Source organism: Hipposideros armiger, unplaced genomic scaffold (assembly GCF_001890085.2).
Source record: "Hipposideros armiger isolate ML-2016 unplaced genomic scaffold, ASM189008v1 scaffold_303, whole genome shotgun sequence".
In the NCBI taxonomy this organism is placed as follows: Eukaryota; Metazoa; Chordata; class Mammalia; order Chiroptera; family Hipposideridae; genus Hipposideros; species Hipposideros armiger.
The window spans coordinates 51,467-77,874 of record NW_017731653.1 but is presented as its reverse complement, the minus strand read 5'-3'; the positions used below and the strand labels follow the sequence as shown (position 1 = coordinate 77,874).

At 51.3% G+C, this 26,408-nt stretch overlaps 2 protein-coding genes across 2 annotated transcripts in view; both read left to right on the top strand.

Moving 5' to 3' along the window:
• Positions 1 to 26,408, top strand: part of LOC109391837 (keratin, type II cytoskeletal 5-like) — a 334,229-nt gene that overhangs the window by 268,934 nt on the left and 38,887 nt on the right. The window lies entirely within an intron of this gene.
• Positions 7,161 to 16,459, top strand: LOC109391840 (keratin, type II cytoskeletal 71). The gene is made up of 9 exons (XM_019659749.1): positions 7,161 to 7,671; positions 10,065 to 10,279; positions 10,984 to 11,044; positions 11,563 to 11,658; positions 12,036 to 12,200; positions 12,390 to 12,515; positions 13,933 to 14,153; positions 14,819 to 14,853; positions 15,637 to 16,459. The coding sequence occupies exons 1-9, from the start codon at positions 7,225 to 7,227 to the stop codon at positions 15,846 to 15,848; spliced, it is 1,578 nt and encodes a 525-aa protein (XP_019515294.1). The 5' UTR covers positions 7,161 to 7,224; the 3' UTR covers positions 15,849 to 16,459.

Sequence of the window (26,408 nt, the reverse complement as noted above, 5' to 3'; positions counted from 1 at the left end):
TTCCCAGCGTATGATATGGCAAATAGCAACCTGGACTAAAGACAGGGAAAGCAGCCGGGGCCAGTAGGAGGACAGAGATAACCTACCCTCCATTTAATTAATCAAGGGCAAGCCTGGGGGATTTGGGATACGTGGCAGATGTCTGGCACAGAGAGGTTGCTCAGTAATTGGAGAGTGAGTCACAGATTGCAAAAGAAGACAGCAGTCACGATGTCTGTGCCCTGTCTCCCGGACCCTCACCCACTCTTCCCTGCTGCTCCTCTCTGTGCCGTTTCCTCTGCCTCCGACCTTCCCATTTTCTGATCTTTACAGATGTTCTCTGTAGGTTCCAAACTTGATGTAGTGCAAGGCTTTAACTGATTCCTACATGTTCACTGTTGGAGGAAGTCTCATTGAAATGGCTGCTCGGTGACCTTGAGACGTTCTTGTCCATCCTCCTGCCCTTGGAGAGGCATTTTCTTTCAGGCCCATCTAGTCAGACTCCCTCCTGCTTTCATGATCTCAGGGATGTTGAATGAATTAATGAGTCTGATTCCCTTACTTCGTCGCGAGCTATGAGTCACCACATCCCCTTATGGCTATTATTGAAAAAGAATATAGTGAAAATGAGGTAATTGGCTCTCGCTTGTGTGCCACTAGAGGAGATGAATGGAAATATCAAGGACTGCAAGCAGTAGCTAATTCAAGATGGGGCCCATGGTCAGGTGGACGGCCATCAGAGACCTATGTACACACCCATAGACACATGCTCACTGGCTCACAAACTCATGTCTATGGAAGATACTGAAACTATTTAACAAGTGGTACAATCAGGCACTAACCCATCACAGTAGATGTCAGCCACAGACAACTGGGACAGCCCTGCCAGTTCCTACTGGCTGAACACCCATTTTGCTCATGTCCATGTTCGTATCTACCCTCACACAGATCTGCACCCACACGTGTCCTCTGATGCGTCTGTCAGCTGCCAAGCAGCATTCACAATTCATGCCACAAGGCCTGGAGCCTGGGGCCACAGGAGTGGAGAATATTGCCCAGCCTTGGAGGGGCTTGTTAGATCATTTCAGCACACCGGGGTAATATGGTTGTGTGCTGAAAGGTGCAGTGGACCCTGACAGAGGGTGTGAAAATCCAGAGAAATCAGGGAGGGCTCGGGGGAGGCTTCTTATAGAAGGTGTGTCTTGGTTTGTCTTAAAGGACAGTACAAGCCTGCCCTGGTGGGCGGGAGGCTGGGAGAGCAGCCAGGAGCATGACATCAAGGAAAAACATGATTTGTGTGCAAAACATGTAATTGTCTCATAAGCACCCCCACCCCATCTTCACCCGAGTCTTGAAATTACGTTAATTTTCTTCAGAAGAGCAAAGAAGGCTGAGGAGGGGAGCAAGGGGTCTGATCTGGCTGGCTGAAAGGTCTGTGACAGAAAGAAAAGAATTTGGGAGAAGTCAGACATGGACTTGCAGGATAAATGGAGGGGGTCAGATGGGCAGAGCAGGGAGGCCTGCCAAAATTCTGGAGGGAGAGAGGATGGGGTGCAGCCTGGGCCATGGCAGCGATGATAGGTACAGAGGAGCCAGGGCAGGAGAAGGCAGGTGACTTCCTGAGGGAGGGGAGCACCTGGGAGAACGGGGCTCATGTGGCAGAGCCCATATGCGATAGGAAATGTGAGCTCAGTTTTTTTACCCTGTGGTGCAGGCATAGGAGGTACAGCAGGAAAAAGGCCTCGAAGCTTGTGGGAGGCTGGAGTTGGGCTGTGCTCCTGGAAGAGGGCAGGCCCCTATCTGGACATTTGCTTACGAGGAAACCAAGACTGTGAACCGTGTAGAGGCTAAGAAGGCAGGTTGCAGCAAGGCCGCCTGGGTTAAACCCTGGCTCAAATCCTGGCTCAGCTACTCATTAACTCTGTGACCTTGAGTAAGTTACTTAACTTCCTGCGCCTCAGTATCTTCATCTGTAAAATGGAGATAATAATAGTACCTGCCTCATAAGGCTGTTGTGAGAATTAAATGAGTTAATATATGAGAAGTGCTCAGAGCCTCGCAGAGCTCACACTGTGTGTTAGCTCTTATTGTTATTATTATTATCATCATGATTATTATTATTTACAAGGTTCCTGCCATCCACCTCGGGGAGTAGGTGGAGCAGGTATTAGCATCTCCCTTTTTAAAGATGTGGAAACGGAGGTTTAGGAAGTTGGGAGATCTGTCCATGGTTACACGGCAGGATCATGACCTGGGTCCCCAGAGCTCCCAGTGCACACACTTTACCAGGGGGTTGGGGTACGGCTGGAGGTAGGAGGTGGCCAGCAAAGCTTAAAGGAGGTGCTCCCAGCCAGGAAGCTGAGTGAGGAGGAAGCGGGGGTCGGGGCTGCTCTGAAAAGCATCTCTCTGGCAACCATACTGCAGGATGGGAGCGAAACTGAGAGCCTGGCGGGGCAGCCCTCCTCTGTCCTTTGCCCTTGCCAGCTGCAAACCTGTTGAACAACTGTTCTGCCCCCAGATGAGTGTCTTTGATTGTGGCCAAGTCCCCCAGGGACTGTGCTCCATCCAGCTGGCTTGGGGCTGGGCACCCTTCCTGCCTGAAACTACAGGAGTACGTGGGGGTGCAAAGAGGGGCACTTGTGGGGGGTTCAGAAACAACATGCTCATTTCCCGGGTCCATCTGTTCAGGAGGGTTGGCAGCACCTGAGCTGATGTCATTCAAATAGCCCAGTTTATTCTCTCTAATTTTAGAGACAATTATTTTCTTAGAGAACTACCTGCCTCTCTCTCGGTGCCTCCAGCCTCTCCCCCGCCGTTTCCACCCCCACCCCTCCACTATGCCTAACGACACAGCAGCTAGATTCTGTTCCCTGGAACATGTATGGCTCAGGTTCTGCCCTGAGCCCTCAGTGGCTCCCTACCACTCACCCTACCCTATACACAGCTTGGGACCTAGAGTCCCTCCACCCGTGGTCTCTCTTCACTTGCATGATTGCTCTAGCCTGGAGGGTCCTCTCCTCAATGCCCTTCCTCCTACCAGCCTGGGTTATTCTCCCATTTTCTCACTGCCAGTCCACCCAAACCTTCTTCCTTTGAAAGACTGGAATTCAAACCCCCTCTTCCAGGCAGCCCTTGTGGATTCAGTGTCTGTCCCCAGGTCTTGCCTCTCTTCTGTGCATTCCCTCCTCCTCTCAGCAATTATTTTCTTGGGTTGTACAGATTTTTTTGCCCTTCTCTCTGAGACCTTCCCTAGAGGCTTATCAGACCCCAGAACACTGTGGGGCGGGGGGAGCCAGTGGGTCCCAAATGCGGCCGAGGGATCACTACAAACATGTCAAAGTGATCATCATCACAGACATTGAAACAAAAAATACGAAGAAAGCTACAAATTTGTGTGAACCAAATAAGATATTTGGTTATAAACCCAAGAGACATACAAATGTAATTTATTGAATACACAATTTAAATTTTGCTTGAATGTCCAAGCTAGATGCTCCTGGTAGGTTGGGGGTTTGATTCTCTGATCTGACACAATTCCTCCTACTTTTCACAGATGAGTAAAACTGTAGCTCATAGATGTCCATGCCTGGCCAAGCATCACTCGGAATTTAATCCCCACTTAGAAAGCTGGGAGATCCCACAGAAGGGAATGAAGGGAAAATGAAGCTAAGAATACAGTAGATCACATCCTGTCTCCCCCGCCAGCATGAGAGGTCTCCCCAAGAAGGGGGCTCTTCCTCTTGACTCAAGTCTCCCCAGATCTCAATTAAGGCTGAGGGAGGGCCTTTGCAACCTTGATGAACTGTGGCGCTGTCCTGGTTCCCTTCAATTCCTCCCCTTTCCCCTCCAGCAAAAAAAAACAAACAAAAAAACAAACCACGCAAGCACCCCAGAGCCCCACCTGGGCCCACCCTTCCTGTGGGTGGCCCCAAATTCTCCTCCTTCCTGTTCTATCATCATCCTCATCAACAACATTGGGTGTTTCATACCTAATGGCCAGTATCTGATTAACTAATTCATGCTAAGGTGTTAATGACTTGTTAATAGCTTGATGAGATGCTTTTCCCAGGAACACCTGCATTTGGAGGGATCCAGAAACTAAGTTCTTTGAGGGCAGGATACTTTGTATTGCTCCTCCCCTCAGCGCTTTGTAAATGCTCAATAAATATTTGGTGAATGGATCAAACCAAGAAATTGGTGTATGAAAAGTGCTTCCTACTGAGTTGTATACTTGGCAAGCACTTGTCAGACAGTGGCTTTATTATTATTCTTTCTAATGGTGAATTTTCTATGATCAGAGACAGTCTGAGTGGAGAGATTCCTTGAGCCTGGGACCTCTGGGAACCCCTCTTTGCCTCCATCAGCAGATGGCACTTTATGGGAATGTGCTGACCCAGACATTCTCCCCCAGAGGAGAGGAAGAAGAGAGATGAGAAGGGGAGGACAGGCTGATTCCTAAGTTCTACGCTACTCTCTACTTCTAGAAATTGCTAACATTCATTGAACACTGACTATATACCAGGCTCTTACCAAGTGCTTTACATGGATTAACACATGTAATTATACAACTAGCCCACGAGGAGTTTCTTACCCCATTTATAGTTAGGGACACTGAGGCTTAGAGAGGTTAAGCAAAACGACACTGCTGGAGTGGAGTGGTGGAGCAGAATTTAGACACCAGGGGCAGCTCTTGGAGCCTGGACTCCTACCTGGGGCCATTCTAGGTGGGTGCTGGCCCAGCAGCTCCCTGAAGATGCACCGTCCCTGCCATTTGGTTGCTGCTCCAACTATCACGGGTGTTCCCACACCTGCGAAGGGATGTCCAGATGCTGGTCCTGGGCTCTGGGTGAAGGCACAGAGGAAGCAGTCCACTGGGGAACATGGAATGCTCACCCAAGCCCAGGTTCTAGGGAACACAGCAGCCTACACACAGGTGTCAATGAACAGAGAAGACCAGGGCATGGAGGAGAGGAGATGGGGCTAAATCCAGAGCTTTTTAGGCAGGATGTTGAAAGAGCAGAAGGATTTGGATCAGAAGAGATGGGGAGAGAAGTTATTCCAGGCTGGATAGAAATAGTTTGGCAAAATTTTGGAGGTATTTGAAGATGAAGCCTGTGGGTGAGATATCCTTGGCTGGGCCAAGGGCAGGGCAGCTGCAGGACATTGACCGCTGGGCTTGGGAACTGTCATGCATGTCAGAGAAACACACAGCCAGCAAAACCACAGAGGGGGACCACCGTGTGGGGACTGGGTTCCAAGAGCTGTGAAAGGCCTTTAGCATTATACCACAAGCTTCTGTGTCCCCAGCAGTGGACACAATGCCTGATGCATAGTAGGTGCACAGAGGTTTCCTGAAGGGAGAACGTGAGGGAGGGGGGAGTATACAGTGGTCTCTGATCTGGAGAACCTTCTACTCTTCTTACAAAGTAAAACACAGATGACATGTGACACAGCCTTCAACGGAACCTCATGGGAGCTGGCCATAGAGTCACTGTCCTTCTAGCACACGCTAAGGATGTGCTAAGGGCTGAGGGAGACAAGGGAGCTCAGAGCTGGGCTATGCTGACCCAGGAAGACTCTCAAGAAGAGGGCAGGGTGAGTAGCAATAGAACAAGAGGTGGCAAAAGAGAGAGAGGGAATGATGGATGGAAGATGGAGAGGATGGATGGAGAGAGAAGGAAGGGAGAGATAAATTCTGGTGGTTTCAATAAGAGCCATGAAAACAAAATGGCAGGGAGAAGGGTAGGGAGGGATGTTGGGGGTGGGGAGGGAATGGATTCCAGGTCAACCCCCTAAACTAAGTTTGGAGCCAGCCTGGCTCCAAATTCTTTTTCTTCCTGTGGCCACATCCAGGAAAGAGTCACAGCCCACCCCTGGGACCCCAGCAGGGATCTTTGGGCACTGACACAGGGACAGTGTCAGGCTTGGGAGGAACAGGGGCCACAGCAGCAATGATGGTCTTGGGGGAGGACCAGGGTGCATCACCAGAGCCGGGGAGCCAGGATGGAGGGACAGCAGGCAGTATCTGGAGCAGGGGTCATGGGAAGCACAGGACGGTTTGGAGCAGCATGGCACTGTATTCCCTGGGCCACCTTCATGGGAAGGCCTGGACGCCTGGGGAGGGCCCCAGCCAGCCCGCATTCTTGCTCCCCTGGGTCTGGAGAGATGCAACAGTTCCGTCTCACCGTGACAGTGCTTCTTTATTTGAACTCGAAACAGATGACTTCTGTCCTCAAGTTGTCCTTAGTCTTTTTAGCAGATACACATTAAAGGAAAAACAGAAATGATGAAATAGACCCCCCCATCCCAAGAGTGCTTCCTTGAAACCCCCAGGTCCTGGGTGAGCCTCTCTCTGCTGTCTCCACCCCTCCTCCCGGTTGACTCCCTGAATTTCTCAGCCACATGCCCCAGCTTCACCTTCCTTTTCTCTTCCTCTTTCTGTCCAGTGCTCGAAGGCTGGACATCAGTCGCCCCTTGCCTATTCTCTAGCCTGCCTTATTAAAGGAGTTTGAGAGGTCAAGTGTGGAGACCCATTTCCCCGGGGAGCTTTCAGGAGCACACAACCCTGCTGTGTCCATGGTTGGCTCTGGCCTGGGCTACTCATGTCCTGTGCTGGGGAGAGGGTCACTCCACTCCTAATAGCCCAACAGAGAGAGCTGCTGTCCTCTGTGGGTTAGGAGAAGAAACCATCAGTGGGGTGTACCTCCAGGAGGTCTGGGGAGGGGGTGAATGATCTGCCCGTTTCTTGAATAGAGGAGGACCCAGCTCTGGTTGGAGTCCCCAGATACTCTATCCAGTGGCCTGCTCTGTCCAGAGCAGTCCATCCTCTCCTGGACCCCTGACCCCCAAAAGGAAGCTCACAACCCAGAGAAGATGAATCAGGGAGGTGAAGGGCCAGTGACATCCCCCTGGAGAGGCTGCACCTGGGGCAAATTACTCTATAACAGCAGGTTAATTAGATAAGACCCAAATTACATGAGCAAAGCTTGCAAGCCCAGCACTTTGAAGGTTTCATGTTGTTTCAGAGGTGGGGAGGGCTTGGTCTCTAGCTCAGCATAGAGAAAATGACTTCTTGCTCCCAGGCAAGCCAAACCCACGAATTAAGCTCTTGACTGCCCATCCACGAGTCCCAGTGCCAAGCACATATAAGGGAGGGCACCTGTCAGTCCTCACGGCAATCTGTGGAACCTCTGTGGGATTTTGCCTTTGTCCCTCTTGCCTTTCAGCTCCATCTCCACCAGCAGCATGAGCCGCCAATTTACCTGCAAGTCGGGAGCTGCCACTAAGGGGGGCTTCAGTGGCTGCTCCGCCGTGCTCTCAGGGGGCAGCTCGTCCTCCTACCGGGCAGGGGCCAAAGGGCTCAGTGGGGCCTTCGGCAGTCGGAGCCTCTACAGCCTGGGGGGCGCCCGGAACATCTCCTTCAACGTGGCCAGTGGCAGTGGGAAGAGTGGAGGTTATGGATTTGGCCGGGGCCGGGCCAGCGGTTTTGCTGGCAGCATGTTTGGCAGTGTGGCTCTGGGGCCTGTGTGCCCAACCGTGTGCCCGCCTGGCGGCATCCACCAGGTCACTGTCAATGAGAGCCTCCTGGCCCCCCTTAACGTGGAGCTGGACCCTGAGATCCAGAAAGTACGTGCCCAGGAGCGGGAGCAGATCAAGGCTCTGAACAACAAGTTTGCCTCCTTCATCGACAAGGTGGGTCTGCTAGGATTTGAGGAACCTATGAACAGCCTTCTAGTCTCTCCTTAGAATGTGAATTTTTGTTACAGCAGGAGGGATTGAGGTTAGATATGTGGAGGCACTTACTGTGGACAAAGCAGGTATTTTTTACTCGTGTAAGATTCTCTGTGTAGACTCTCCCTAGAGAAGACAGAGTAGGTCAATCTCTACTGACAGAGGCTTATTAGGGTTCGTGGCAGGAGCTCCAAAGGGAAGAGCCTGTCTCTTATTCTCAAGGGCCAGGTTGGGGCCATTGCTAAAGCTGGGCCCACACAGGCTGTGTACAGAAAAGCCAGTATGAAGGACTCTCCCCCAGAGTGACCAGGGAAGCTGTCCTCCCCCTGTCCATTGCCAGCTGATCTTGTCCTCTAGTCATTTGACAGGTGGCTTAGGAGCATCAGTGTGTGGTCATTCCTGGGTGGCTTTGCCAAGGGCGTTTGTTTCAGTTGGCTGAGGACTCTCTCTCAGGAGGTAGAAGAGTACAGTGCAGAAGGGGCCTTCATGATGCTCAAGTTAGACCTGGCTTGCACTTTGGCCTCTCACTTACCAGCTGTGTACTTGGGGAGAGTTATTTATCTTGTCTCTGCCTCTGTTTTCTCATCTCTACAATGAGGATAATAACTTCTTGGGGGTGTTGTTATGTGTATAAAGGAAAATGCATGTGAAGATCTTGATGTAATGCCTGGCACATACTAAATACTCCCCCGTGGTGGTTGTTGCTACTATCGTTTTTATTTTAGGAGATTTAGGGGAGAGGTGCTGGGAAAGAGAGGAATCAAAGGTCTGGAAGAGGCCTCAAGGGATCACCCAACCCAAATAGGCCCTGACTTTTGGTAGATAAGAAATTATCGTTCCCATTTTATGAGTCAGCAAAAGCATGGAGATGAAAGCCATGCCCAAGGGCATCTGGGAGGAGGGAAGGTGAGGTTGGACGCTCAGCATCCTGCTTCCAGACCCGGTACTGGGGACTAGAGGGCTATTTTAGTTCTGTGACAGTCAGGCACCAAGGACAGGTCAGCCCAGGACAAAGCCAATGGTTGAGACGGTCAGCAGCCATCCTCCCCTGCACCCCCACTCCCAAACTCTCAAGCCCTGCTGGTGGGGGGGGACTCCTTACTGCCTCTGCTCACCTCGGGGGCCAGCACCGTCTCTGTGGCTTCTACTTCTCTAAGCCATCTCCCATCTGGAAGGTCAGGTATTTGGGGGTTTGGGGCTGGGAGATGGGAGAGGCCTGAGTTTTCGTTGGGCTGGTCAAACCCCATGAAAGGATGAAGTCTAGAGACACGGAAAGAAAGATGAACATGAAGATAGCCACCTCTATGAACAAAGGTGGTCAGACTGGAGCGAGGAGGAAGCCGGCTCAAAGGCCTGGCCAGTTCCCAGACCATTTTAGTCTCTAGAGGAGTATAATCCCATAACCCAGGTAACCAGAGAAGGTGGATACATCTTAACAGTGATCCAGATGTGTCCAGTGTGTGGTCCAGATGGGTCCTGTAGTGTCCTGCGTGTGGGGTTTAGTCTGTGGTTAATGCTCAGCCTTGTGGATATACATTAAAGTCAGGATTGCTTATACCAAACCAAATGCTGGCTGATCGGCCAGGGGCAAGCTGTTTGGTGGCTAATCCCATCCCAACATTGAATCCCAGACAGTTTTCCGATATCCTGTGTTTCTGACTTTAGGGAACACAACCTTATTTAAACAGTAGCTCTGCTCATGTAGATTAAGGGAAGTCACATTTAAAAACTGTGCCCTCCCAAACCAAACAAGAGAAGTGTGTGCAGATCCACTGGTCCGTGTCCTGGCCCAGTGAGGCCATAGTGGCATGGGGTGCTCCATCAGCTTTTCTTGCCCCATGTGCCATGCTTGCTCTAGGGAAGACGGTGAAGCCATGAGCACAGTGGAATTTGGGGCCTCCAGGAATTTAGACTAGCAGAAGCTCTTGGCCCACTGAGCCTCACTGAGCTTGATGTGTTATAAAATGAACACAGACCTCTTCTTCAGAGTGGTCAGCCTTCTCAAAGATGGACCCCACCTGACTATGTCCTGGCACCTTCAGGCATGCCCTGCCCTGCGCTGGTTTGGCCATGGTGGGTTCTGAGTGACTGGATGCATAGTTTATAGGGACTCATGTCTGGGTTCTGTTCTGGGCTACACCACTTATTAAACCATCAGAACTTGGAAAGAGGCTAAGCATCTCTATGCCTCAGTTTCCTCTCTATTAAAGAGGGTTAACGATTCTCCCACTTCACGCAGCTGTTGTGAGGGGTAAAGGAAAACATGCAGGTAGAGCGCTTTGCACAGTGCCCTGTGAGTGACAGGTGTGACTATTTCTGTGGGGGCTCAACAGTTTCTGGGCTTTGGGTTCCAGGTGCGATTCCTGGAGCAGCAGAACCAGGTGCTGGAGACCAAGTGGGAGCTGCTGCAGCAGCTGGACCTGAACAACTGTAAGAACAACCTGGAGCCTGTGTACGAGGGTTACATCAGCACCCTGCGGAAGCAGCTGGAGACGCTGTCTGGGGACAGGGTGAGACTGGACTCGGAGCTGAGGAACGTTCGGGACGTGGTGGAGGACTACAAGAAGAGGTGAGCAAGGAGGGGACCCCCTGTAGCTCGACAACTGCCCTGTCCCTCTGAGCTCATCCTGCAGAAGTGGGCCCCTCAGGGCCCTGGCAGCTATCCCCCCGCTTAAAGTTTCTGGAGGCGGGGAGCAGTATTCCTCATCATACCAAACAGCATCACTCCAACAAAACTCCAGAACTCGCTCCCTGCCCTTCCAGCCTCTGGCCTGGCACTTAGGACTAATGTCCAGTTAGTTGGACAATAGGCAGAGGATTATCTCTGGCTCTGGGGTAATCACTCATATTTTCCCGAGCTTCTGTGTCCTCATTGGTAAAAGGAAGCTTAAATCCATCTACCTGCCAGCACTGCTGTGAGGAGTCACTCAGGAAATGCTCCCATTTATTTGTAAGGCTTTATTTAAATTTTGAGGGAGGGGGTTGCTTGTTGCTTCCTCTGAGATTTCCCACAAGACATTTGCTCCACATGTTCTTCCCTTGTTTTCGAAGTTGGATCTTCAACAATCTCCTTCTTTCAGTCTTGGCTACCACATCCTCTCCTCCATGAAGCCTTGCCTGCCTGGCTGGGCCCGCCAGCCCAGGACTCCACAGCCCGTCAGCTTCTGTGCCCTCTGACAAGCACACTGCCTGCCCCTTGCTCAGGGTCTTCCCTAGGCAAGTGAGGTTTCTCAGTGAGGCGTATTAACCAGCTAAGCCCTGGCATTCCCACAGGTATGAAGAAGAAATCAACAGGCGGACAGCTGCAGAGAATGAGTTTGTGCTGCTCAAGAAGGTGAGGGGGAAGGCAGGCTCTGGGGCTGGGGCTGGCCTGGGAACAGGAGATACTGAGCCTACAGTGTGCTCTGCTCGCAGAGAAAGTGAGCTGATTCGGAAATAGTGAGATAAGGCAAGGAACCATGATGAAAAACTATCCAGAAAAGGGGATAAGATGGCCAGGAGGATGATGGCCTTCCAAGTGTTTAATGTGGATGGGGTTTGTCCATAGTGAAGAACAGTAGATGACGACACACAGGGGCGCCCCCTGCAGCCTTGGAGCGTGCAGTCAGTCACAGGGATGACTGACAGCAGCCTGGACAGGAATCCCTTCCTTCGAGGGATACCCATCCCTGCTGAGGGAGCAGAGTCTCAGCATGAGGCAGGGCTGGGCCTTTGGCTCCTTCCTTTCCTTTTCCATGGGCCCCATAAGAGAAGAGGGCAGCCACACCCCTGTGCAGGGCATCCAGGCTGGGGCGGCTGCTGCCTCCTTGGCTGCACTGGCAGTGACCAGGGGATGGTTGGGGCATCTTTCAGGATGTGGATGCAGCTTATGCCAATAAGGTGGAGCTGCAAGCCAAGGTGGAATCCATGGACCAGGAGATCAAGTTCTTCAAGTGTCTCTTTGAAGCTGTAAGTCTGTCTCTCCACTCCACCCCCCTGAGGGCAGCCAGTGGGTAAAACTCTATTCTGGGGACTGGGAGAGGCACCGAGGCCCTTGCTCTCAGGGAGGACCCCCCCGCCCCTCCCCGGATAGCCATTGATCTCTCATCTCGGCCCTGAGAGACTCCTCGATCTCCATCTTCTGGGTGGGAGGGAAATGGGCCAGGCCCTGGCTCCATGGTCGTGGGAATCCTTCTAGGGCCCAGAGGAAACTCGCTCTGCCCAGCGAGCAGCAGCCTTGGTTCGGAGCCTCAAAGCTGGCACCACTAGGATTTGCTCACCTTGCTTAGCGGAGGTTTTCAGCTTCTGACAGTCAAGCCCTGAGACCACCCCTGTTTCCCCTGCAGGAGATAACTCAAATCCAGTCCCACATCAGTGACATGTCTGTCATCCTGTCCATGGACAACAACCGGGACCTGAACCTGGACAGCATCATCGATGAGGTCCGGGCCCAGTACGAGGAGATCGCCCTGAAGAGCAAGGCCGAGGCCGAGGCCCTGTACCAGACCAAGGTGAGCTGGGCCGGGGAGGGCAACTGCAGCAGGCACGCGGGCTGGGCCTGATCGTTTCCAAAACAGAGGCGATGTCCAGTTACATGTCCAGTGTGCGCTGCCCCCATGATATCACAAACCCAAGACATCATGTACTCCTAAAACACGCTCATCGTGCTCACCCATGGCTCTGTGCTCTGGGGTCCCCAGTTCCAGGAGCTGCAGCTGGCAGCTGGCAGGCATGGGGATGACCTCAAAAACACCAAGAATGAAATCTCGGAACTCACCCGGCTCATCCAGAGAATCCGCTCAGAGATTGAGAATGTGAAGAAGCAGGTGAGGAGTCTGGTTGCCTGCGGCCTGAGGCAGGAAGGCACAATTGGAGGGGGGGTGAGTTGGCTGAGGACATCAGCCTTCCAAATGTCCACCCACGAGAGGAGAGGAGCCAAGTGAGGTGACGGCCTCAAACACTTACAGCCGACATCCCTGGGGCATCTCAGCTCCTACTCACCCCCGAGGACCTCTGCTTTGATGCCTCCTCCCCCAGGAAGCCTTCTGTCATCCCCCAGGCTGGGCTAGAGCCATAGCCCTCTGTCCCCCATGTCCCAGTCAATGTGCTCTCCAGTCACCTGTGCTTTTCCGGTGCTTGTCATAATTCTATAATTGCACCTGTCTGTCCCTTCTTCTACCAGACTAGAAGAAGGCAGGGAGCAGGCTACTTTGTTCCCATTGTTTTCCTAGTGTATAGTACAGTGCCTGGCGCCTGATAGCAGCTTAATAAACATTTGCTGATTAAACAATTGAGGAGAAGTGGGCTCAGAGAGCACCCATTAAAGTGCCTTCTGAGGATATTTATTAAGGCCTTACTCAGAGTTGCTCCCAGAAAATAGGCTGCAGCCTCAGGTTAGTAGGTGGCAAGACAAGATGCACATATGTAATAACAATAGCCACAGTTCTTATCATTTTATCACATTGAATACTCACAAAGACTGAGGCAAGTGTCACCCATTGTTACAGATGAGTAAAGTGAGGCTCAGAGAGGTTAAGTGGGCTGCATAGCTGGTAAGCAGCAGAGCTGTGATCTGAACTCAGGTTTCCTGACTCCCAGTCCAGTGCTCTTTCCATTCTCGCGTGGACTTTAACACTTAGTAGCTCTGCGATGTTGAGCAAGTCACTTGTCCTCACTGCACAGGACACTGTAAGGACTGGAAGAGCTCAGGTATGTAAAAGGAGGCTAAAGGGCTGAGTGTTGTGCCAGGCAGACAGAAAGCACTTGGGAAATAAGAGTTGGTCCTGGGGAATCTCCTTCCCTGTGCCCCTCGTCTGTGGCCCGTGCACCTAGGCAGTCAGTCATTGTGTCTGTAACACCGTACTCCAATGATCTCTACTCCCAGACTTCAGACAGTTCAAGAGCAGAAAGCAATCTGACCCTTACTCATTTTATATCCTTGGCACAGGGTGGCTAAGTAAAATGACTTTGTAATAACTGAAGTGGTGCTGAATTGGCCATCATCTCAGGAGGGCAAGATGCATTATTTGTCATCACCACCAACATTGAACCACAGGGAGTGGAGACAGAGCTAAGGAAAGACTTGTCAACGGCAGAAGAGGTCCCAGCCTAGGAGAGGAGCAAGGGGTGTGAAGGGTGGAGGTGGATATCTCTGCCTGGAATCTCAAAGAACAAATGGGATTTGGAAGTGAGTGACTCCAATGACCCTTTCCTGCTTTCCATCTTCTTCAATTCCCCATTTAGGCTTCTAACCTGGAGACGGCCATCGCTGATGCTGAGCAGCGGGGAGACAATGCCCTAAAGGATGCCCGGGCCAAGCTGGACGAGCTGGAGGCTGCCCTGCACCAGGCCAAGGAGGAGCTGGCCCGGATGCTGCGCGAGTACCAGGAGCTGATGAGCCTGAAGCTGGCCCTGGACATGGAGATCGCCACCTACCGCAAGCTGCTGGAGGGCGAGGAGTGCAGGTGAGGGGGTCGTGCTCTGGCAGGAAAGCTCCAAGGGTTTGGGGGAGGACCTAAGGAGAAAGCCTAGCACATTCTAATCTAGAAAACATGAGCTCTTGGGGAGTGAAGGGACGGCAATGACAGGAATAATAATAGTAATGAATAGTCCCTACCCAGGCCTGAGCGCTTACTTCATACCAGGCACTGTGCTACTTGGATTAGCTCATTTAATCCGCAAAACTTTCCTGGGTATACCTAGGCACACCTCGCCCCCACAAACAAAATACCCCATTACTATGTTAGGCCTTCTTGTTTCTTCCTTACCTGTCCCGGTACAAGATGAGCTTGTTGGAGATGTCCCAGGGCAGACATTCTGGCTTCCCCAGTGATCTTAGAAGGCGGAAAGGCTCAGTGCCACGGCCTGATGCTTGGGCAGTGTGCATACCACCCCCACATGTGCACCTCATATGAACTACTGCTTGACTTGGGTTGCTACCTTTTTACCCCAAAGACTCAGGAGCCCCTCAGCTTCTCAGGCTCTGCTTGTGCCAAAGGAAACCTGGAATTTCCATAGGTGCCTGTTGGGTTCAGCAGCCCACATCAGGCCAGCGTGGGTACTGGCTCTGGGTTTAATAGATTGTGGGTTGCATGATTGCTCGCTCTTATTTTATTTCTCTCCTTAACAGGATGTCAGGAGAATTTCCCTCCCCTGTCAGCATCTGTAAGTACTTATATACTTGGCCCTAAAACTGTAGAATCTGCAGACCGGAAAGGGCCTTTGTCACACCCTGTGCATTTAATGAGTAGTCTAAGAATCAGAGAAGGAAAACTTTGCCTGAGATCATGGGCCAGATTGCAGAGGTAGGACCAGCAACCAGGCCTCCTGATTGCCATCCTAGGGCTCCTTTCTCCTGAGCACTCTGTCTCCCCGTTCCCAGGGGCTGGTAGCCAGCAAGGCTATCACCACTGGGAAGGGGTAACAAAGGACATGTTGCAAGAAAATGAGTATGGGTGTGTGCGAGGCTTGGGGAACCACATTTGCAAGTTGTGATCGAACCTGAGCGGGGACTTAGAGGAGGCTGAGGGAATTATTAGTGAGTGGAGGACCATGGAGGTCAAGCTGACCGTGGTAGATCTCTGGGTTTCTCATTGGGGCTAAGGGAGTTAAACCAGAGCTTCTGAAAGATGCCATCTGTGGGACAGCTAGCAGGAGGGAGAAGTTAAAGGATGATACGTTTAATAAAAAAGGCTAGTAGAAAGGGCAGGGGGTGGGTGTCCAGAATGACAGGTGGGTGTATTGGTACCTGGACCAAAAAGATGAGCCTCTGAGAGTTAAGAATCATCCAGATTGGGTATAAGCTGGGCAGGACATGGGGGGAAGCTGTCTCAGGGATAGTTTTCCCTGGGGGTGGGGGTAGCTGTGACTGGAGCCCCTACCCAACCCATTGCTCCAAGAAGATCCCCAGGACTACCTGAGGGGTGCTGACCCACTCTTCCTTTGCAGCCATCATCAGTAGCACCAGTGGCAGCGGTGGCTATGGTTTCCGGCCAAGCACAGTCAGCGGTGGCTACGTCGCCAACAGCAGCAGCTGTATCTCTGGAGTGTGCAGTGTCCGTGGTGGGGAGGGCCGGAGCCGGGGCAGCACCAGCGACTACAAGGATACCCTAGGAAAGGGTTCCAGCCTAAGTGCCTCTTCCAAAAAAGCCAGTCGGTAAAGAGGGCTGCCCAGTGCCCTCCCACCACCCCTGTGTCCCCAGATGCTCTGGCTCCCACATGTGCTCTCCCCAGCCCACTGTCAGCCCCATTCCCACCCTACTGACCCTGCTCTTATACCTCAGGCTCTGGCCTTGGCCATTCCACTTGTCCCAACCTGTGTCTTCCTGAACCCGGACACGTGTGGACAACTACACCTGGTGAAATTCCTTCCTGCACACACCCAATGTTTACCTCCTTGGCTGCAGTCCCTCAGTCATGCCACCAGCTCAGCCCCAGGCTCCAGCCTCTGGCTCAGCTGCTAACTGCTCTATCTGGCCCCTAAATCTCAGACCAAGGCCCCCACTCACACTGGGGCCTTTGGCCCGGCTCCTGACTATGCTAGGAGCTGGCTCTCTGTTCAAGAAAAAGAGGATTGAAGGACAAACAATCAAGAGAGGCCCAGCCCGCACCCCACCCTGGCTCAGACTCATGGCTCACTCTGAGTGGGACCAAGCACAACTCAGGGTCTCTTTCTTCACTGTCCTGCACCCAGAGGCAGAGAAGGGGAGGCCCATTTGCTTCTTTCTTCTTAAAGGCTCTCCCGTTGCATTCTCAATAAACAGCAGAATCTGATGGCGTGGTCTCTAAGTCGTCAAGGTGTGTGGACCTCCATGCAGATGTTCACATGAGCAGGCACCACACACAGAACACACTACTGCATATCATTGGTGTGGCCCATATTCCTAGATTATTTTTCTCTGTAGAGCAGGAACAGTAGAAGTGCTCAGAGCAGACATGGCAGAGGTGCTGAGAGCACTGTTGGGGCTGCAACAGGAAGAGTATGAAGCAGAGTTTGGGAGGAGAGAGGGAGAAGGAGCAGAGAGAGAAGAAAGGAAAAATATGAGAAGGGTATGTGTACTGCCTGGTTTGTGTCCAATTAGAGAACTGGTCCTGCTGCAGACAGGGACCCTGGCGTCTTTCTGAGAACTGGATCTTTTCTATAGGAAAGGTGGGGACTTGGCAGACAGGTATCTGCATTTGTTTAACCCTTTCTACTCGGAGACCTGGCCTCCTCAAGGGGTGTCCTGGAGGGGTGGAGATGGTTGGGAACCCACACTCTGGGCCTCTCTGCTGGAAAGCTAAGTAAGATAAGGAACAAGTTCTTGGAACCTGAGGCTTGCCTGGGGTGGAGCGAGTTGGGGGTTGGGGCAGGCTGTGAATATCAGTGACTGTGGTTGGCATCTCCCCAGACACCTGTTTACCCTGAAACCACTGTGGTGGTGGCCAGTCCTACCCTGTGGTGAGAAGGGATGTAAGGAGGACAGATGGGCAGATTTCCCAGTGACCAAAAAGAGCCTGCAAATCACAGCCAAGAAGTGCTCAGGGGCCTGAGGGGCTTCCAAAGATGAATGTTGAGAGATTAGAGAAAGGGATGGATGGGCTAGGTTGGCAGGTAGAACTTCAGAGTCGTGGCCGGGACTTAGAGCAAGGCCACAGAGCCAGGTTTGAACACCCCCACTACCCAGGAGGTGACCACCAGCCAGAGCTCCTGGCTGCCCTCCACCTGGAAGTCAACACCACTATTTAGCAGGTGTGGGTGGAGGAAGGAAGGCAGATCAAGACTCAACAATAAGGGGCCGGCCGAGTGGCGTGATGGTTAAGAGCTGGCTTGGGATGCCAGAGGGCCCCGGTTCGGATCCCACATATGAGGGCCAGTGACACTGCCCTCTACAGCTAAGATGCTGAACAACAGCTCAACCTGGAGCTGGGCTGCCATGAGTCGCCGGCGACGGCGTGGGCTGCAGTCCCCTGTGGCAGTGGGTTGCCATGGGCTACCGTGTGTAGCCAACAGCCAGCGTGAGCGGCCCTCAAGCCGCCTTGAGTGGCCATCCAGAAGCCGGCGACTGATCTGCCTCGCCCAGGAAGAGTGCAATGATGGTGCCAACTTGGGCCAGTGAAGCAACGTCTGAAGAGCAAAACGACAGCAACTTCTCTGTTCCCCTTCCCCCAATTCCCCAGCACTGTTCCCATCCCCCCAATTGCCCAATAAAAAGTCTTTAAAAAAAAAAAAGACTCAACAATAAGCTTGCCTCCCTGGTTGACAAGGTGAGGGGTGTGTTTGCGTGTGTGTGTGTGTGTGTGTGTGTGTGTGTGTGTGTGTTTCTAGAATCAGGTGGAGACACTGCTATTTCCTCAGCAAAGGATCCACACACACCTGCTGCCTCAATTCCCCTGCTCCCCTTGCAGCAGTAACGACTAAGGTAGGATAGCAGAAAGAACTTTCTAGTCAAGAGGCTTAGAAGAAATGATAGATTCTCAAGTGTGGGGATAAAGGCCACTTCTCTGGAAGCTGCTGGTTTATTGCCCAGGTCTGGGGAGGAAGTGAAGAACTCTCCCATATGCCTTTGTGCCCCAGGGCTCACAGAGGTCTCCTAGGCGGGTAGGGTTATCCTGGGTTCTGAGTCTGTTTTCTCAAGCAACACATCAAGATGCTGGAGATGCAGTGGAGCCTTGAGCAGGAGCCAGGACCTGAGTTATGTCAGGTCCTGGAGTGAGAGGGCTCAGATGCATGTGGATTACAGACCAGGCAAGATTTGGTGGATGATTTTAGGACAATTTTAGGAAGACATGACTAGCAGGTAGGGTGGCCATTATGTTACACACGTCTACGTGGTAGCCCAGAGCAGTGGCTCTATACACGGGCTGGGATCTTGAACCTGGGAACTTGAAAAAATGCTGATGTCTGAGGCCCTACCCCAAACCAATTACAGCAGGCTCCTGGGATGCGGCCCAAGCATGTATTGTGTCTTTTAAAAGTCAGTGAAGGGATTCTAGTGAGTACTGGCTGAGAACTACTGGCCTAGAGTGTAATCTTGAGGATGCTGTGGTTGTGTCCATACCCAGCGGGGGAAGAACGGTATGATCAGTTAGCAACGCCTGCCATGGCCACTGTGGAGCGAGTGGCGACACACAGTGCCTCTCTCATTGGTGCCTACCTGTGCTTCACAGTTTACCAGGTACCTTCATACCTCTCGTCTGAGCACCACACTGCCATTTCACAGATGAAAACACCGAGGCTCAGATTCCCTGCCCCCCTCCAACCACCCTGGGCTAGAGAAGATCCCAAAGGTACCCTGTCCATGGCCTGCCTTTTACGGGGCCGAGTAGAGAGTGGGTGCGAGGCTCTGACTCCAGCTTATGAGTCTGGACAGAAGTTTGTCTTTGGCAGTGCTGCCACCTGCCTGCTCCATCTGGCTGGCCGTTTCCAGGAGGAGAGAAACTGCAGGGTAATGTGGAGGTGGGCTCAGCGCTGCCCCGATTCCTCCCACGGCCCTGAGGTCCTGATGTGGGGCTTTCTCTGCTGCACAGCAGGAACTGCTCTATTTATTTCACCAGTAGAGGAACTAAGGCCCAGGCAGGGGCAAGGGGCAACAGACTCATTTAAGGTCTCCTACGTTGTTAGGGGCAGAGCCAGGCTTGGACCCCAAAGCTCTTTTCATGCTCTTTTCAACACACTCGTAGTAGAGCGGCACTGGTCTCCAACATGGGCGAGGAGGTCGTGTCCCTGAGGTGGGCAGGTTAGGGACCTGGGTAGTCGCAGGAGCACAGGGGATTCTGGACACCAATAGAGTCCAACAGTTTTATAGTGTTCGATAGCACTCAGTGGGGTGGAGGAAGGGCGTGTAGGTGGGGCTTGAAACGAGTCAGGGAGGCTGGAGGAGTAGGCAGCATGAGAAGGGAGGCAGGGCAGAGGTTATCTGGGGAAGCCAGAAGCTGCATCATGGGCAGCTAGTCGGCTCTTTCCCACTCAGTCCTTGCTCTCTGATGCCCAGGAAGAGCAGAGCGAAGGAACAGGTTCTCTGAAGACATCGGAGTCAGAGGCAAAGGGGTTCAAGTTCACACTGTAGCAGGGATGAGGCCTGTGGCCTTTCCTGCCCCTCAGGGTGTGGAGGGGCCTTCAGCAGGGAGGTAGAGCTGAAGGCCCAGATGGAGGTGCTGTACAGGAGACCAGCTTCTCAGGAGTGTCACTAGGGCTCCCCTGGGAGTAGGAGTTACGGCTGAGCCAGTCCTGGTCTCTCCCTGAACGACAAATGCTTTTGGGTGCCCTTTGAGTTATGCACGGCCTGGCTTTCCTCTGCTGCTCAGCTGCTTCCATCTTCCTCCACCCCCAGGACCACATGCAAGGGCTGGACCTCTCATGGCCAATTCCCACTCATCTATGCTGAAACAGAGCCTCGGAGAGGGTCAGTGGCCAGGCCTGGCCCAGGCCTCTGACTCCAAACCCATTATGACTTGTGTGTTACTAACCGGTCGTAACAGTTGCTGCTGGATCCCCGCATCCAGCTCGCGTGAGGACCGGGAGGGCAGAGACCTGCTCTCAAACATCCTGAAGCACGAAATGCCACCCTGAGTCAGGGAGCTCCTCACACTGCTGTGTCAGGAAAGCCGGCCTGTGGGCCTGGGGCTGAGCTGCCCGTCTTGCAGGAGGTCAAACTGCAGGCCTAGGCCTCAGGCACATGCATGCTCCTGTCCATAAAACACAAGCAGCTCCTGAACCTGGCTGCATCATCTCGAGGTGCAACCCCAGGGGGTACAGCATGGCCCAGAGGGAGGAGGCCCAGGTTCCGGGAGACCACGGGCTCTGCGTTGCTCCCTGGCTGGGCTTCCTCTGCCTTCTGACAGCCCAGGACAAAAGTCGGTAGTGCTGAAATCCAGGCTTCAAAGACATCGGGCTGGAAGATTAACAAAAACTGGGCAGGAAAATGCACAGAAATGGGATCTTTCTTGGCCCCTGAGTGAGTTTCTATGGCGTCTGGGGTTAGGGTGCATTCCTGGGGTGCTGGCTATAGGTGCTGAGGCCCTGGAGTTGTAGTTGTATGAAAATAAGAGATGGTAAGTGGAAAAGCTGAGGATAAAGGTGACATGGGGGGGCCTTGCACCAAGGGACTGGAGTGAACCAGATTCAGGGTGGAATAGAGATAGGGTGTTAAGAGATAGGGTGCTCACCGTTATTGGAGATGTTCAAGAACAGACTCGAGGGGCCGGCCGAGTGGCGCATTGGTTAAGAGTTGGCTTGGGAGTGCGAGCTCTGAGCAGCACGGCTGCCAGTTCGGATCCCACATATGAGGGCCAGTGACACTGCCCTCTACAGCTAAGATGGTGAACAACAGCTTGACCTGGAGCTGGGCTACTCTGAGTCGCGGCGATGGTGTAGGCTGCAGCCCCTGCTGCAGTGGGCTGCCGTGAGCTACCCTGAGTGGCCGGCAGCCAGCGTGAGCGGCTGGAAATCGGTGTGAGCTTCCGTGAGCCGCCATGAGTGGCCATCCAACGGCTGGCGACCGATCTGCCTCAGTCGGGAAGAGTGCAATGATCAAAATACCAACATGGGCCAGTGAAGCGACGTCCTCCACAACTAGACTGAAGAACCAAGGGACAGCAAATTGTCTGTTCCCCTTCCCGGATTCCCCAACGCTGTTCTCTCCCCCAATTTCCCAATAAAATCTTTAAAAAAATAAAAGGAACAGTCTCGACAGCTCTTAATGGGTATCATAGGGAATTCAACAGTTGCATGGATAATTTGACTAGATGTTTACCAAATATTAATTTGCATGTCATTCTTCTGGGGATTTTATTATAATGCACTTTATACTTCAGTAGGTCCATATGGCACCTGGGGTTCCCACAGAGGGGGCTGAGTCCTCCTGGCCTTGACCATGGCTCATTTCCTTTTCTCCATCTGTGAAGCCTCATCTCCATGACCTTATCCTACACTCCAGGCCCAGAGTACCATATGGGTGTCTGAGAAGAGAGAATGGACACTGATGTTTATGGAGCGCTTACTATGGGCCAGAATCTCTCTGGGCTGGGCACCACCTCTGTGAAGTGGGTGTTGTTATTCTTAAGACAGAAATGTGCTGAATTCAGAGCCACAGAGGGAGTACATGGATTCTGTGACATCTGTCTCTCCAAAGCCCACACTCTTTCCATATTGCCACCCTCCTTCCAGGTTTGGGAACAATCTGCCTCTGCCCACTCAGCTCCTGTGCCTTTCCACTCAGTCCTGACATCCTGTGGGTTTTCTGCTCATTATATTGGGACTTCTATCCCTCGTATTCCGTCATCTGACCTGATGTCTCTGAGTCCTAGGCACTGGACTGGGTTCCCTTTTCCCCCACTGATTGCCATGTAACCCATCTCAGATTTCCCTACCACAGGCTGCCTGCAGAGGCTGTGGCCCCACTGCACCTGTCAGTCAGAGAAGCCAGTCTGCTCAGTGGTGAGGGCATTAAGGCAGCACCTAGATCAAGCTCCCCTTGAAGCCCCGGCACCCTGTGCCAGAGGCAGCCAGGGCAGTGGGTAGTGTTGGCCCTGGAGCAGGACCAGGAGAAGAGGAGGAGGGAGGCTGCGAGGAGGTGGTGGAGGTGGGCTGGGGAGTGGAGCCAGTGTGGGGTTGGAGGTAATTTTGGAGGGAATGGAGCTGAAGGAGACTGGTGAGGATAGGGGCAGTTTATCCTGAAAAGCTGACTGGGCTCTGGGGGCAGGAGCATCCAAATGAAATCCTAGACCAGCAAGAAGAATCTGGAGCAGTACGAAGGCGATAGCTCTGTCCATGCAAGTGGCTTCTCTGGGCACTATCTTTCCTCTAGATGTTGGTGTGGTGGTCAGTCCAGCCATCTCTGCAGCCACCCCTGACAGAGGAGTCTGCTTTTCGTGAGTACTTTCTGAGAAGACTCCACAGTCCTCATGTCTCACAACCCGGCCTTTGAAAAACGGCTTCAGGGCCGGCCGAGTGGCTCAGTTGGTTAAGAGCTCGCTCAAGAGTGTGAGCTCTGAGCAACAGCGGTTCGAGTCCAGCCCGAGCTGAGCAGCCGCTGAGCTGCCAACAGGTAGCAGGATGGCTCAGCTAAAAAAAAAAAAAAAGAAAAACGGCTTCATGTCTGACTGCCACCCCCCCAGCTATACAGGACCTTGACTCCCTATCACATATGGGTTATATTGTCTAGAAATAAAGGCAGTTTCTTATCTGCCTCATTCACCCATTGGCCTTTACAAGGGGGAAGGCACTTGGGTCATGTAACCTGACCCCAATTCTCTAATGTTCCCTCATTCACCTGGGGCCTTATCACAACACCAGCTTGAGGAGAGAAGACATTTTTCAAGTCCAAGTTTCTCCCTTTCTGTGCCTTAGCTATTTCTTGTCCCCCGCTCCCACTCCCTCATTCCAGTCCAGAATATAATCACTGTCCATTGCCAGTGCTAATGGAAGAGGGAGGAAAAGCAATCCAAACATGAAAGCTAAGCCACAAGACAGATCATTCAAGGATTATTTTCATTTACAAAAAGTAGAAAACATTTATCTTCTAGGAATTAGCTCGCCCCACCTGGTCCTTATTTTTTTCTCGTTTGAATAGATCTTTGATGGTCCTGGAATCCAGCCAAATCAACAGAGAGGGGCCTCTAGGTTGTCATAGAAAATCTTCAAAATAAATCAAAGGTGGTTGAATCATGGCTTTGATGGCCGAGGGACAGATCGGACAGGGGTGGGTTGCGGGAAAATTCCTGTCGAGTTTTTGCCCCAGTCAAGCAAGGGGAGCATTAGGGAAGGGGCCTCATGCAGGCTGAGGCAGGTTTGAAATAGAGGGTTGGTGGGGACACCACACCCTCTGAAGCCAGAAAGATGGGGGTGTTCCCTCTGTACATTCTTAACTGGCAGGTCAGCCCAGGCCCAGGGCTCTCTGAGTTCGCTTCCTCCACTGTCAGGGGTAATGGAGGGTGTCTTCCCAACTTGGTGGGAGGCAGGTTAGCACCACCCTTTGTGCATTCCTCATATTTTCTCCGTAGCAAAGGAAGTAAATGCCTCTGCTGGGAGAGGTGTGCGGTGAGTGCTGAGCAAGCCAGGCCAGTAGGGTGGGATGTCGAGGGCCCATCATCGACTAGGAGTTCAAGTCAGATGCAAGAGCCACCAGCCTTTTATTTTGCCAAAATGGGACATTAAAACAAAGCAACACTTACTATCTATTGCCTTCATCACTTCATAAAAGAAGGAGACAATTTAACAGCAGGAAGGCCACTCTCTCAGAATAAGTTCAGTTCTTTAGATTAAATAAAGTTAGCCACACTTACTTTTCTCCATTAGCTCCTGATTAATGAAAACTGCTTTTGCATGGTCCCTGTCTCAGCATTTAGTGTATAACCTCTTTGTATCTCAGTGTCCTTACCTAAACAACGAGAATAAAACCACTCAGTCAACTATTCAACATTTAGAAAATCATGAAAAGGGACAATGAAGGGGAAACCTGTAGAAAAATAGCGTGAGCGACAGAATGAAGGAGTGGTGATGATCATGTAGGGACAATGCCATGTGGGGTGAAGGGTGAGGGCTCTGGTCCTGGACTCTATCCATCCGGCAGGGCTGTGCCTCATAGCAAGTTCAATATCCTTTCTGTGTTGGTTTCCTCTTCTGCCAAGATGTGAATAATGAATAATTAATAATAATAATAATAATATAATAATAATAATAACTACATCCTAGCATTGTTGCGGTTGAGACATAAAATGCCAGGCCCATAATAAACATTAGCTATTATTATTATTACTGTTATTAGAGACAATGAGAGCAAACCAGCAGTAATTTTTAGTTCACTGGAAACTCTGATTCTAATTTGATTTCTCGGCAGCCTCCTTCCTTCATCTCATCCCTTAGACTGATGTATTTGAGCCCATCTTTCTGAAACGTTGCTTCCTCCAAGGAGCTAACCTGGATCTTCAGAGCTCATGACTTCCTCCTCAGTGTCTCCTCACCATAATGGCGCTATTGTCCCTGTACTTTTCCCTGAACCAAATCCCTGGAATCTCCCCCTAAAGCCATGCCTTACCCCTGATATGAATAGATTGTTAAGTTTGTGGTTTACTTTAAACAAGATTGCTAGTTTTGACCCCTCAAGTGTCCCCTGCCTCTTAATAGTCTCAATCGATGTGTTGTTTCCTCCGGGGGTCTCTGGTGGGCAGAGCTTGGGTGGTGCAATGTTTTCTCTTTCAGTGTTCAGGAGAGAACTACCACAAGCTGACCCAGTGTTTTAGATGATGGTGAGTACAAGAAACCTGCAAAACTGTGAACCCAGTGCTCTAAACAACACTCACCTGCACCACACCTGTCTTTCTGGCTCAGTCACCCCTCTGTCTCGCTTCAGACCTATCCTTGACCAGGCTGGAACGGCCACCTGACGTCAACAGGGTCACGCATGCCAGTAGTCATTGCCAAAGCTGACTTCCAGCCACGAAGGACTCAGGGCCAGCAGACGGTCAGCTCTGGATCAGTGCCAAGCCTGGGAATGGAATTTTCATGGCACCATGATTGATTTTTTTAGGGCTTCTGTCTGGAAACTGGGATGTGAGCCAGGACAGCTGAGAGAAGACTAGACTAAAAGAAGGTGTCCTGAGTAGAACAAAGGGAGGAGACGGAGGGGTCTCTAGTTACATCTCTGAGTCTCTGCAGAACTGGAAAGTGAAGGACAGGGCAGGACAGACTATCAGTGCCACAAAGGCCAGGGCTTGGGGAGTAGGCTGGGGTAGCAGGAAGGTGGGAGACAGTGGTATGCTATGCTGGTAAATGCTTAGCAATCAGCTCTCTGAAAACATGTGTCTATATGGTATAAATACACACACACATACATATATGTACACATGCATAGATGTACATATGTATACACATATTTATATGTATGTATGTACATACGTTTATTATAAGTTCTACTAATATATAAGGTATGTAGCACATAAGTTATAAATAATAATAAAATATACGCTACTTTTTATTATAAACTCTATAAAGCCACCCGAATCTCATAAAATGCTTTCAATTGATTTTTGCTAAGCTTTTATATCCATAGCTAGCCTGTGGTTACACCTGACAAACAAGTATAGCTCCAACATGAACATTCGTTCACGTTTCATCCTAACAATTAAGATGAAAGTGAAACAGTGAAGATGGATGTTGTAACTTGACTTGCTCCTCAGTGATGTGACTGGCTTCTTTGCTAAATCAGCTAATAGTTGTTAAATACTGGGAGATAATTTTGCCAGTTGTTTTGGCTGTTCACAATGTAATGGCTACAGACACAATATAGTTTTCAGTTTAATCTGTGTACATTTTCTCTATCACTTACTTACATCTAGGCCAGGGCTGTCCAACAGCAGTATAATGCAAGCCATACATGGAATTCATAATTTCCTAATTGCCATGTTAAAAAATCAGCTGAAGTTAATTTTAATAATATATTATATTTAAGCCAATATATACAAATATTATCATTTCAACATGTAATCAATATAAAAACTGTAAATGATATATTTTACATCCCTTTTCATACTAATTCTTCAAAATACAGTGTGTATTTTACATTTACAACATATCCAAACTCGGACTGCCCACATTTAAAGTGCTCAATAGTCACACAGGGCTTGTGGCGCCTGTGATTGACAGGGTGGCTCTAGACCAGCAGTTCTCAACCTTCCTAATGCCGTGACCCCTTAATACAGTTCCTCATGTTGTGGTGACCCCCAACCATAAAATTATTTTC